General features: G+C 44.9%; 1 protein-coding gene across 1 annotated transcript; it reads left to right on the plus strand.

Moving 5' to 3' along the window:
• The first annotated feature begins 87 nt into the window (after positions 1–87).
• LOC139480141 (protein SLC31A2-like) lies at positions 88–7738 on the plus strand. Its single transcript, XM_071263173.1, has 4 exons — positions 88–1642; positions 4314–4380; positions 6617–6725; positions 7285–7738. The coding sequence occupies exons 1-4, from the start codon at positions 1532–1534 to the stop codon at positions 7682–7684; spliced, it is 687 nt and encodes a 228-aa protein (XP_071119274.1). The 5' UTR covers positions 88–1531; the 3' UTR covers positions 7685–7738.
• The last annotated feature ends 7066 nt before the right edge of the window (positions 7739–14804 follow it).

Raw genomic sequence — 14804 nt, forward strand, 5'->3', positions numbered from 1 at the left:
AACTGTTTTTTTCTGTTAAATATGTTCATCTCAGAGACTAGATCTTAGTCTAGTATATACTGTCTGGGCGTTACGCTCTCTTGATTGTGGAACAGACTGTAGCTTTACCCATTAACATCCATCTATCTAGGGATTACCTTCATCCGGTGTTTATTTTAACATATCAAGAACAATACCTGCTGGCAAAGTGAGAACCACAGACTCACTCGCATGCTCGTGTCCAGTGTGGTTCAGATAATAGATAGTTATTGACATAACTGTGAGCGTCAGTCGGCCCTCCCACTCTCCGACCTAGCTTGCAGAGAAGAGATAGGCGAGCCAAAACGAAGCAGGACACTATATCAACTTACACTATGCAGAGTTGACCCCCGTTCTCATCAGTGTTGTGTCGACTGTGCAGGGTGCGGGTGCTTGTGGATACACAAGGGTGGCCTTGTAGAGTACAGGTTTGATTTGTGTACCCAGACGGACCTTAGGGGTGGGGAACGATTGTATGTACCCCCTGAAACGGGTGCAAGGAGGGTCTCGTGTATGTCCCCATACGGACCCTTGTAGGGTCGAGGCACGCTTGTGAGCATCCATACGGGCTCTTGTGGCGGTGACGGACGCTTGTGTGCACACTCAGGGATCATTGTAACGTCGAGGGATGTGTTCATCAATATGGAACCTTAAAAGGTGACGGACGCTTATGTGTACCGATAATTTAAGGATCATTGTAACGCTGGTGGACGCTTGTGTATACCCACGGGTAAGTTTGCAAGGGGTAGACGCTTGTTGGTACCCGTAGAGGTGCTCCTTACGGCGAATGTCTCTTGTGGCGGGGAGGAGCCCTTCTGTGTACCCTTAATATGGTTGAATGGGTGAGAGGTTTGTGCTAACCCCGACAGACGCTGGTAGGGTGTAGATACACTTGTGTTTGCCCATAGAGACGCTGCCTGGGTGTGGGGACGCTTGTGTTTACCCTGAGAGACGCTGGTGGTGTGTGGGGACGCTTGTGTTTACCCTTAGAGACGCTGGTGGTGTGTAGGGACACATGTTTACCCGAGAGATGTTGTCAGGGGGAGGGGCGCTTGTGTTTAACATGAGAGACGTTGGCAGTGTATATAGACGTTTGTGTTGACCCCGACAGACGCTGGTAGGGTGTAGATACACTTGTGTTTACCCATAGAGACGCTGCCTGGGTGTGGGGACGCTTGTGTTATACCCTGAGAGACGCTGGTAGTGTGTGGGGACGCTTGTGTTATACCCTGGTTGACGCTGGCATTGTTTAGGGACAGTTGTGTTTACCGCGAGGGACGCTGTCGGGGTGTAGGGACGCTTGTGTTATACCCTGGGAGACGCTGGCGTTGTTTAGGGACGCTTGTGTTATACCCTGAGAACCGCTGGTAGTGTGTGGGGACGCTTGTGTTATACCCTGTGAGACGCTGGCATTGTTTAGGGACAGTTGTGTTTACCCCGAGGGACGCTGTCGGAGTAAAGGGACGTTTGTGTGTGCCCCGAGAGACTGTGGACTCGTATTTGAAAAAGAGACATGGAGGACCATCACCAACACCATCATCATCATCATATGACGACCACGGAGTCGAACCCAGGAACGTCACCTCCGTCGGTGGATCATATCTCTCACCACGGCCACCACATCGTAAGTTAACTTCACCTTTGTTGTTGTTGTTGTTGTAGTTGTTGTGTAATACAAGAAAACATTTAGATCAGTCAACAGTTGTAAGGTCAGACAATAATAAAAACGGATCTATTCATCCACTTTCGTATTTATGTATGATACCCGAGAAGATCCGGGTTAGAAAAGGGCTTCAGCAACCCACCCTTGCCCAGCTGTCAATACATACATACCTTTGAACACATTCATAAGACGTCAAGGCAAGGCCACATTGTAGGACGTAGGTCGACCCGTGAAGATCCGGGTAGAAAATATGTTTTGAGCATCCCATTCTTGCCGTAAGAGGCGACTGTGCTTGGGGTGGTCAGGTTTCACAAGGAGAGCTTGTCTCAGGTCCTTTTGAGCTATTTCTTGTTGTTTTCTCATTGTCAACAAACATCGGGTATGGTAGATGAAGCACATGGTTGGCCCAAAGATTGGGAGACAACCGATAGCAAAGCTATCGCCACGTGACCGAACGTTGGCCATGGCGACCCACATAAACACGTGATCCCTTGGAATATCACAAATATTTATTTTGCATGTCAGTGAAGTAAACGATGATTCTGAACTTCTGAAATATGAGATCTAGACCCTTATGAGTGAGTGTGTTAAGTTAAGTAGTATTTACGTAAAAGTAGCTCCTTATGAGTGAGTGGGTTAGGCTAAGTAGTATTTACGTAAGCGTAGCCCCTTATGAGTGAGTGGGTTAGGTTAAGTAGTATTTACGTAAAAGTAGTTCCTTATGAGTGAGTGGGTTAGGTTAAGTAGTATTTACGTAAAAGTAGTTCCTTATGAGTGAGTGGGTTAGGTTAAATAGTATTTACGTAAAAGTAGTTCCTTATGAGTGAGTGGGTTAGGTTAAGTAGTATTTACGTAAAAGTAGTTCATTATGAGTGAGTGGGTTAGGTTAAGTAGTATTTACGTAAAATTAGTTCCTTATGATCGAGTGGGTTAGATTAAGTAGTATTTACGTAAGAGTAGTTCCTTATGATTGAGTGGGTTAGGTTAAGTAGCATTTACGTAAAAGTAGTTCCTTATGATTGAGTGGGCTAGGCTAAGTAGCATTTACGTAAAAGTAGTTCCTTATGAGTGAGTGGGTTAGGTTAAGTAGCATTTACGTAAAAGTACCTTATGAGTGAGTGGGTTAGGTTAAGTAGTATTTACGTAAAAGTAGGTCCTTATGATTGAGTGGGTTACGTTAAGTAGTATTTAAGTTATATCACGTTGTCGTGGCTAAACACGGGAGACGTAGAATTGTAACGCTTATATGAAACTCATTAGTTTGGGCGTCATAATATGGCAGAATCCCTGATTAGAACTCATGATCAGCCGATACCTGGAGAACTGGGATTCGAACACACTTAAGGGACGCAACTCTAGACGTCGCCTCAGGCCGGCGAATCACCCGTTGGCCCGAATAAAGCAAGTGTTCTACTTTCTGTAGAAACGGATACTGACTCGAGATTTGCCTATCCTAAAAGACATAAAGGCATTGCTTTCTTGTCTGATGCTATACAGATGTCACTCGAATAGGATACAGCTGATCCTGCTGTCTAAAGAGCTGCCACCCACCACGCACAGTTGCGTCCCTTATCCCAGTCAGGATCCGATTGTTGTATGTTCGAATCCCAGATTCGCCTGTTTACTTCCTTTGATGATGGGTTTCACCGAAGCATAAAAGTATATGGCCTGCGACACTTTCGTCTTTCCTCAATATTAGCTGACTGGCCAGAAAGACCTTGAAGAACAGATCTTCAGCAACCCAAGCTTTCCGTAAAAGGCGACTATACTTGTCGTAAGAGGCGGCTAACGGGGTCGGGCGGTCAGGCTCGCTGATTTGGTTGATGCATGTCATCGTATCCCCATTACGTGGATCTCTCCTCATGATATCAATCACTTGATTGTCTGGTCCAGATTCGTTTGTATACAGACCGTCGTTATACAGCTGGAATATTGCTGAGTGCGGCTTTAAACAACAACAACAACGACTGGCCAGGGCATAATGAAATAAAGTTCATAGTGCCTTAAAACCAACTCATTCACTGGCATTGTTCCCATGCGGGAAGTACCCAGCGATCCGTACCTTCAAACGAGTTCAAACGCTTTAACCACTAGGCTTCTCCACTACTAATACAATGAACAGTGCATATTTCTGATCACTATAAAAGGTCAAAATCTTGTGTCCAATTTCACCCTTCTCTTTTTTCGCTCCCCAAACAATAAAACGATACATCAAAGCCCACCGACATCTACCTTAGTTGTTTCTTTGCAACATTTTCCAAACCAAAAAGCTCCTCTTCAGTTAAAGGTTTCCCGCAAACCGGCGGAAAGAATTTTCTGAAGGGCCTGGGAGTATATTTAAAAGTGAGTGAGTTGGGTTTAACGCCGCTTTTAACATTATTCCAGTTATATCACGGCGTGGCAGCTTAATGTGGGAGGAAAGCCCGAAGTGATGCAGGTCTCAGACGGTTACCACTTCGGTGAAACCCACGAGCACTATATTTAAAAGACATCACCTTATTCCATCAGTTCAATATTTTATCATCATTACGAGTTATTGTGTCCAGTGTCGGGATCTGTAAAACATATCGTTCCCTTCCAGCTTTGCACCGTGTATGTATGTGTATATTTGGTTGCCATGGTTATATTTCAGATGACGTTTCAGTTGTGGACATCATCCAGTCTCCTGTTCCGGTCCTGGTATCTCGACTCCATGCACGGTCAGTGGTTGTAGTGCCCCACCCACCCCACTCACAATATGTCCCACCCCTTACGTCATCAGGTACTCCATTACACTACCATCCTCCCCAATACACGACCATCCACCTCCTCACCCAACCATCCACCTCCTTAAACGACCATCCACCTCCTTAAACGATCATCCACCTCCTTAAACGACCATCCACCTCCTTAAACGACCATCCACCTCCTTAAACGACCATCCACCTCCTCACCCAACCATCCGCCTCCTTAAACGACCATCCGCCTCCTTAAACGACCATCAACCTCCTTAAACCCTCATCCACCACCTTACTCAACCAGCCGCCAACTTAAACGACCATCCACCTCCTTAAACGATCATCCACCTCCTCACCCAACCATCCGCCTCCTTAAACGACCATCCGCCTCCTTAAACGACCATCCGCCTCCTTAAACGACCATCCACCTCCTTAAACGACCATCCACCTCCTTAAACGATCATCCGCCTCCTCACCCAACCATCCGCCTCCTTAAACGACCATCCACCTCCTTAAACGACCATCCACCTCCTCACCCAACCATCCACCTCCTTAAACGACCATCCGCCTCCTTAAACGACCATCAACCTCCTTAAACGACCATCCACCTCCTCACCCAACCATCCACCTCCTTAAACGACCATCCGCCTCCTTACGCAACCATCCGCCTCCTTATTCAACCATCAACCTCCTTAAACGACCATCCGCCTCCTTAAACGACCATCACCTCCTTAAACGACCATCCGCCTCCTTACTCCATCTCCTTAAACGACCATCCGACACTTTAAAAGACCACCCGTCACCTTACTCAACCATCCACCTTACTCAACCATTCACCACCTTACCCACCCATCGACCTCCTTACCCAACCATTCACCACCTTACCCACCCATCGACCTCCTTACCCAACCATCCACCACCTTAGCCACCCATCACAATCTCCGTTTGTTTTCAACTTGTAGTAAATGATAAACATGGCAGTATAGAAATTCCTTTGAGGCTTATCCCTCCAGGAAGACGGTTTGCCATGTCCTCAGGGAACCCAACCGCACAAGTGGAAGTATCGTACGTCAAACAGTGAATGACCTCGTCGTGAGCTTAGCCCTTAAAGGGAAAATAAAGTGAGCATAGTAACGTAGCAGACTTGAATAATTTAGGGCATGCTTAATCACAAATGCTGGCAAGTGTAATTTGAAAATCGGACCTAACGTAAAACCGATATAAAAAAACCCAGGCGAAATCGTCCCCTAAACGGAAAATTCCGCCGTGGAGGGGAAACCCCGTACTCGGGTTAAAACGGGGTTCCGTTGTTTGACGCGCTGCCCAGTTTTAACTATCATGGCGATCGGGCCGACGCCCAGTCTGCCTTCTGCTGTAATATACAACGTCTTTTTTCTGTCTGCTCATCCATGTACACAACTTAAGTCACCTTGGTAAATAACACTGAAGATGCCTTCAGGTGTTTACTCAGGGGATTAATCCCTGACAGGCATTTATTGTGTGAAATAGGGCCGAGGGCAGCTGGTGTTTTATTATCCGAACAGGATGTAAGTAATAATACGCTAGTTACCGACTACAAAATGGCCACAATTTATGGATTACAACCTCTTTAATTACTGTTATCCCTTACATTAATAAAGAAATTGTTATCCATAAATTGTATCTACTTTGTCATCCGTCAACTTCTAAGTAATGCCTATCAAAAAATACTTACTGACTGTTAATTGTTATATTACATCGCAAAAACGTAACAGCAAATGAAAACATTTGTTACCGCTGCGCCGGTAACTTTAGGCCACGCCCCCAAATAGGTTGTTTTTTAAGCCGATTACGGGGCGTGTGGTATCACAAAAAGCAAAAAATAATTCCGTACTTTCTTAATAAACTCCACCACCCTTACTCGACCACCCACCACCCACCACCAACTCCCAGCATCTTACCCCGTCTCCTACAAACGTACTCCTTGAATCCACCCCTTACTCCAACTCCCAGCATCTTACCCCGTCTCCTACAAACGTACTCCTTGAATCCACCCCTTACTCCACCACCCACCATCTTATCCACCACCAAACCATATTTACAACAACAAAAAAAACAAAAACAATATTTACAAAAACACCCTAACCAAATCTCAATCCCCAATGATCAAAATTCGAGAAATGAATGTATGTAACATGTTCTAACATATCCCCATATTGAAGGACGTTTTCTCTACCAGGACTGGTGACAGCTATGGTGTTTTCGTCTGTCCTATCTGTGGTGTACGAAGGCTCTAAGTTCTACTACCACATCGGCAAGATCCTCCAAACCAGAAAGTCCACCAACAGGTACAACATACACGTAGTGTAGGCTGCAGCGAACCCTATTTCCGTACAAACAGAGTTTTTTGCTTGTTTGTTTATTGTTTAACGCCGCACTCAGCAATATTACAGCTATATGACGGCGGTCAGTAAATAATTGCGTGTGGATCAGACAACCCAGTGATTGATATCACGAGCATCGATCCGTGCAATTGGGATGCGATGACATGCATCATCCAAGTCAGCGAACTTGACCACCCGATCCCGTTAGTCGCCTCTTACGACAAGCATAGTCGCCTTTTACGGGTTGCTGAAGACCTATGGGGAACATTTTTTCACGTGCATCACTCAAACTCACACAGTGTTCTCACAGTTGAGCATGGAGTTCGTGAATATTCTTTTGTAAATACATTCAACAAAACAATGTTTTTTGAGCATTTTAGGTGCTATAAATGTTTGACATGGTTTAAGTATGTTAAAACGATCGGACCCCAGTGTTTAATCGTTAAAGTGGTTCATTAAACCATAAACCCCCTTTACACTTGTGACTGTGACGTGTGACTGGTTAAATATTCTTCTGTCGCAGGTGGCAGGGCACGTTCGTGGCCCACTACGTGTCCCGGATGTGGAAAGCCTTGGCCTATACAATCCACTTTCTGATTGGCTACATCCTCATGCTGTGCACTATGACCTATAACGTATGGATTTTGCTTGCTGTCTGCATCGGATCAGGGATTGGCCACTTCTTTCTTCTACCTCTCATCGTACACGTGCTGAACAAAGTCACAGACGAAGAATCTCGTTCTGCACGTGCAAACACGACCCCAGTTACAAGGTGTAACATTGAGTCCGACAAGTCCGACAGTTCGGATTCAGTCGAGACGGATAGCATACGTCGAGCTCGAAACAACGAGAATGACTGTCTACTTGAACTTCCTTTGAATATCCTTGAACAGAACTCGGTTGTTCGAGAAACAATGTTGTGACAATGATATACCCCCAGTTGCCTTACTTCTTACAACAGGTGCGTCCTCTTCCTCTTCTGGGGGCACGGGTGGCCCAGTCGTCTAAGGCGCCGCAATTCGCTGTGCAGAGTTGCGTCCCTTGGTCACGCCAGAAACCTATGATTGTGGGTTCGAATCCCGGTTCGCCTCGATTATGTTTCTAGGTTTGTCAGCACCATACCCGTGCTCGTGGGTTTCACCGAAGTGGTAAACGTCTAAAACCTGCATCACTTCGGGCTTTCCTCCCACATTAAGCTGACACGCCGTGATATAACTGGAATACTGTTAAAAGCGGCGTTAAACCCAACTCACTCACTCACTCACTCACTCTTCCTCTTCTGGTGAAGCAGGCCATGGATGACAAATACAAAAAACACAAAACACAGGGATATAATAAACAGGGATATACCAACTGAAACAAACCAGTTCAAAAGTCCCGTCTACTTTGAGATATATTATCATTTACCATTGTGTGGGTCGTAGAATACAGTAGAACATGGATATAACGAACTACAAGGAACCGGAAAATCAGTTCGTTAATACGTTTCCGGTCGGAAATGTCCGCCATCTTGGATCAAACAAAATTCAATACACGTAATTGCAGATTTTACTTGTATTAACAGTGATCGATGTTTGCATCTGTTCCTTGAGTGAGTGAATGTTGTTTTGTGAAATCCACACTGTGTTTCCTTGTCAGCAAAACGACAGAAGCTTAAATTTAACCTTCGTCCATGTTGGACACCTGCACACGATGCCACGAGACACACCAAGAATAACTTTGGCCATCTACGACACTGTTGGATTATGTGTTTATGTGTAAACTGGGTGTTTAAACTTTCAACTTAGTTTTCCTCTTACCAACATATTTTACAAGGACCATCTGGCACCTCGTTCAATTAACTTCCGATCATTGAGAGGAGTTTCACATATTGATTATATTTCCGTGTTATGTACTTTGTTGTTCAATCTTGTTTGTGTACATGTGCTTTATTTGAATTGAAGGATATGATTTAGGCGAAAATAATAACGTTTGGGAAGTCGTCGCAAGTCCCTGCGCAGAGTTGCGTCCCTTGGGCACGCAAGAACATATAATTGTATGTTCGAATCGGTTTGTCCCTCATTTATTCCAAAAATTCAATATAATTAAGCAACCCCTAAAAGCCCCCTCTTGGGTTGCACACACCACTTTCACCCTTTTCGGAATACACTAAATGGTCTGTCCAGGCCCGTGTGCGAAATACGCTACAGTCGGAAAGCGCACGTTAAATCTTCTAAATCAGTCAGTCAATCGGTTTGTCCTTATTATGTGTCGGTTGTCAGCACCATAGCCGTGCTTGTGGGTTTCGTCTGAGACGGGAATAAATTCAGGCTGTCCTCCCACTTAAGGCTGAAATGTTATGATACAATATTGTTCACAGAGCCGTTATACTCAACTCACTCACAGGCCGCCAGAACCGTGAAGATCCGGGATGGAATAGGTCTTCAGCAACCCATGCTTGCCGTAAAAAGGGCGACCATGCTTGTCGTAAGAGGTGACTAACGGAATCGGGTGGTCAGGCTCGCTGACTTACTTGATGCATGTCATCGTATCCCAGTTGCGTGTATCGATGCTCATGATGTCATTCACTGGTTTGTCGTCTGATCGGCGTTAAACAAAACAACAACAAAAACAAAACAAAAACAAAAAAAACGCCGTCAAATAGCTGGATTACATTATTTTCTCGGCTAGGAAGGAGTTGTTGAAAACATTCTCTCAATGGCAACGTTTATCACCTTCACATGAGTTTTTTGGAAAACTTAGTTGCATTTGGAAACCCTTCACAGCAGGGTGATTTCCCCTCGTATCCCATTATGTTTAAAGATATTAATACCATTATCAAGCGTTATGTATGATCAAAATATAATGAAATAAAGTTGCAGTTTTGTCCCATTAATACTCACATATTTTCATTTTTTACAAAACGGAACTTTGTTGAAACCCATGTATAGTTTCCTGTACAACCGGTACAATGTTCATACCTTTTTAATAAAAATAATAAACATAAAACATCACGTTTTATTTGTTTGTTGTTTTAGGCCTCAGTATGATTCCAGTCCATCTTCCCGAGGCAAGGGCGTTAACTGACAATAAAAGTCCAGTTTCTACCCTTGCCGAACAAGGCTGGAATTTCCAGGCTCGATTGTAGCGCCACCAGTGGCTATAACAAGTAATGTCCCTTCTATGTCCCTCCTATTGACCAATCAGATTCCATCTCTCATATCACTTGCACTTGCTTCAAACAAAATGGCGTCGCCCAGTCAAATCGATCTTACCGATAACCAAGATCTATATTGTAATTAAACGGATCTTACCTCGCGACCCGTGAAGATTCCGGGGTAGAAAGAACATGAATCGAAGGCTGTAGCTTCTTGAATATTGCTCTTCATGAAAGGAAAGTTGACTGTCGGAAAGTTGTTGTTGTCTTGTCGATATATTACATTTTGGTTTGTTCAAAGTATATATCGAATAAAAAAACCGTAAATCGTATTCGTTTACAATGGGCGAATGAGTTGTCAGACAACCGTAGTTTCGATGAAAAAACTTGAACTCATCAGCAAATGTTCCAGCAACATATTAGAGACATCAAGGATGGGCTTCACCCATTTAAATTACCCATGTGACGAAGCGAACACTTTAACCACTGAGCTACCCAACCACCCGATTAACCAGTTTAAAGTTAACTGCAGTTTGTGTTCCTGTGTATTTGTGTTTTTACATACTGCTTTTTAGACAAATGCTAAAATACAATCCGTTGCTTAGCTACATATCCTTGTATATGTTTTGTTTGTTTTTTTGTTTAACGGCGAACACAGCAATATTACTGCTATATGACTGCGTTCTGTAAATAATCGAGTCTGGACCAGACAATCCAGTGGTTGACATCGTAAACATCGATCTACGCAATTAGGATACGACGTAATGCATCAACCAAATCAGGAGTCTGACCCTCCGATCCCGATAGTCGCCTCTTACAACAAGCAGTCGCCTTTTACGGCAAGTATGGTCTGCTGGAGACTAATCTAACCCGGAATCGTCACTGACCCTTATGTATGTAGTTCTTCCTATTAATGTTACCGGGGGGCACGGGTGGCCCGGTCGTCTAAGGCGCCGCGATTCGCTGTGCAGAGTTGCGTCCCTTGGGCACGCCAGAAACCTATGATTCTTGGTTCGAATCCCGGTTCGCCCCAATTATGTTTCAAGGTTTGTCAGCACCATACCCGTGCTCGTGGGTTTCACCGAAGTGGTAAACGTCTGAGACCTGCATCACTTCGGGCTTTCCTCCCACATTAAGCTGACACGCGGCGGTATAACTGGAGTACTGTTAAAAGCTGCGTTAAACCAAACTCACTCACTCACTATTAATGTAACCTCTGGGTAGGACAGTTAATGTTCAACAGAACGACGGACACCCACTGATCTTCTATGTACCATTACTCAGCAGTATGTATGTGTGTCATACATGGGGAATGTTCACAAACATAAAGTGTGTCTGTGCATATATAAATAACATTCACTTTCATCGTATAAAAGATGTTCCGTGCGTGCTCAGAATTCCTGTAATCGCAAATAGCCATACAATAGGTTGTATTTGGGTTAGTCAAAGGTCACATATTGGTCTAAAGTTGGCGAGGGACTGGTATCCGGACAATGCCTTTCACGAATGGGACCGCCTCCGTGGTCTAATGGTAGAGCGTCCGCCCGGAGAGCGGAAGGTCCGGGGTTCGATCCCCGACCGCGTCATACCAAAAGACGTTAAAAGATGGTACTTGTTGTTCTCCTGTCTGGCGCTCGGCATTAAGGGTCTAAAACACGGACTGGTCGGCTCGGAGTCAGTATACTATGTCTGAGTGGGGTATCTCAATGAGCTGGCACTATATATCGGCATCAGTGCGACTAAAGGGGTCGTGTGGTCAGGATCACTGACTTGGTTGGTGCATATCATCGTATCCCAATTGCGTAGATGATGTTCATGATATCAATCACTGGTTTGTCTGGTCTGGACTCGATTATTTACAAACCGCCGTCATATAGCTGGGCAATTGCTGAGTGCGGCGCTAGACAACAAACAGACACCATTTAACAAGGTCAAGGTCATGTGTAACGGGGGCACGGGTGGCCCAATCGTCTACGGCGCCGCGATTCGCTGTGCAGAGTTGCGTCCCTTGGGCACGCCAGAAACCTATGATTGTGGGTTCGAATTCCGGTTCGCCCCAATTATGTTTCAAGGTTTGTCAGCACCATACCCGTGCTCGTGGGTTTCACCGAAGTGGTAAACGTCTGAGACCTGCATCACTTCGGGCTTTCCTCCCACATTAAGCTGACACGCCGTGATATAATTGGAATACTGTTAAAAGCGGCGTTAAACCCAACTCACTCACTCATGTGTAACAGCTCAGTGTTTCAGCGTATACTAAGGACCTGTCCCCTCCGTTCACCTGCCACGTCATCCAATCTATGCGTTTATTTAATTATATACTGACGTAAAAATGTCACTGGGCTTCATATTAAGTGGTGTAAATGTCATGTTATTGAAAATAACATAATATGTGGCCATTCATTGACAAAACCGACACTTGGCAACAGGTGACAGAAAGACACGCCCTAAAGAAATGGTGGTGTAACAACTTAATTAACGATGTCAATAAACCCACCGTCTGCAGGTTCTGATCCTGTCGTAGGGGTTGTTTTCTTCTCATCACAGAATGTTCTGTGGGGTAAAGATCTGGAGAAAAAGCCGATCATGGCAGTACAGCAATGTTTAACTGCCTCAAAATCTTTGTTTGTTACAACACGTGATATTATGAGCACCGTTCCACAACGTCAAATATAATTACAATCCACCATGTCAGTGAGCCTGATCACCCGATCCAATTCAGTCTCCTCTTGAGAAAAGTGTTCTGGGCCTATTCCAGACATGTACAAACAAATGACAAAGACCCTACCCGTGAAGATCCGGGTTAGTCACGTCGTGACGTCGACATGTACAATACGGCGGTGTTTACTGGCCGAGGAGAAAACTGTTCAAGACTAAAGTACGCAGCGAAATAATGAATTGATATGTTTGATATGGAACAAGTGATGACTGCCACACAACATAGATTACAAACAGATAATGTATGTAATTCAATATGTGAAGGGAAGTAGGTTGCTTATAACACACATTACAAGTGAGGTATTGTGTCAGCCTATGTAAATGCACTTGAGTAACCTGTTGTACGGCCCACTCAACAAACACGGTCAACGCAGCTATCAGGAAGTGTTTATGTACCCTGTCAATAGCGGTAGACGTGTGCTTATTGGTCGTATTTAGCCAGTATATGTTATGCGTGTCGTGGACAAACTATTAGATGTGGATAGCACTTTCCGCTTACATTAACAACAACCTCCCCCCCCCCCACCCCACCCCCCACCACCCCCCCCCCCCCCCCACACACACACACACCCCAACCCCGCCCACCCACCACCCCCCCCACCCCACCCCCTTGGGAATGTCTCCATAATTACCAGATAAGGAGTGGCGTGTACAAACCCCCTCTGTTATATGTGCAATAACTGAACAAGAATCAACCCGGGTTAGAATAGGTCTTCAGCAACCCACCCCCACCCCCATCACCAAACCCCAACACAGACACACTTCTACCCCTAAATTCCTCGAACACCATCTATTTTATTTTTTAGTCGCATTTCTTACCCCTGAATCCCGAATACTTATTAATACAAATATCAAAAGCATTGAGAAAAGGATGCGATTTACAATTCAATTACTAAAAAAATGGGGAAATGATGAAAAATACAAAGGATTTTTTTATACATGCCAACCGGGTGTACTATACATCTTTCTTAGTTGGGCTCCGAACTTTTCAGCCACCCCTAGTATGTATCTGACCGTGTTTGACGCTGCTCGTACAGAGATGCTGTCCCACTTCACACTTTGTCTTCTGATTACGTCGACTGAGTGAGTGAGTGAGTTGGGTTTAACGCCGCTTTTAAAAGTATTCCAGTTATATCGCGGCGTGTCAGCTTAATGTGGGAGGAAAGCCCGAAGTGAAGCAGGTCTCAGACATTTACCACTTCGGTGAAACCCACGAGCACGGGTATGGTGCTGACAAACCTAGAAACATAATTGGGGCGAACCGGGATTCGAACCCACAATCATAGGTTTCTGGCGTGCCCAAGGGACGCAACTCTGCACAGCGAATCGCGGCGCCTTAGACGACTGGGCCACCCGTGCCTCCTGATTACGTCAAATGTCGGGGGATAGTATTTTAAATGTTGATTATGCGCTCCAAATTCCCTGTAGGTTTCTTGCGTCCCACGTACCACACTGGGAGTGACCCGTGAAGATTCCGGGGTAGAATAGCTCTTCAGCAACCCATGCTTGCCGTAAAAGGTGACTATGCTTGTCGTAAGAGGAGACTAACGGGATCGTGGTCAGACTCGCTGATTTGGTTGATGCATGTCATCGTATCCCAGTTATGTGGATAGATGTTCATGATATCAATCACTGGATTGTCTGGTCCAGACTCGATTATTGACAGACCGCCGTCATATAGCTGTAATATTTCTGAGTGCGGCGTTAAACAACAAACCAACCAACCAACCAACCACAATTGGAGTTCCGAATACCCTCTAAATAGACCCCTGAAAACGGTGTCGGCAGCCTCAACTGTGATGTCACAATATCCAAGTTGACCCATCTGTACTTAGTTTCCAGTCGGCCTTAATGCTTCGATGGCGGTCACCTCAGCTAAGCACAGATAGAATATAAGAAGTCATAAAGTAGACACACTTATTGGATAACAACTTCTTTATTTACTGTAAAGGCGACGTTTCGGTATAGATCCTCATACCGTGGTCACATGACCTGTTTAAAGACGGCCAGGGACTTTTTTACCACGCCTTTCACAAATGGATTAGGGCCACAATTTGTGAATAATTAGTCTCTTAATAAAACAAGAACAGTTCGATAACCAGCTAAATCGATCAATATTCTGAAGGTCAGATGTAACCCCAAAGTGGCTTTGTTTCGCTATACGTGTAACTCATTCCAGAGTACACTGC

The sequence above is a fragment of the Haliotis cracherodii genome, unplaced genomic scaffold (assembly GCF_022045235.1).
Source record: "Haliotis cracherodii isolate W230 unplaced genomic scaffold, xgHalCrac1.p SCAF_4, whole genome shotgun sequence".
Lineage (NCBI taxonomy): Eukaryota > Metazoa > Mollusca > Gastropoda > Lepetellida > Haliotidae > Haliotis > Haliotis cracherodii.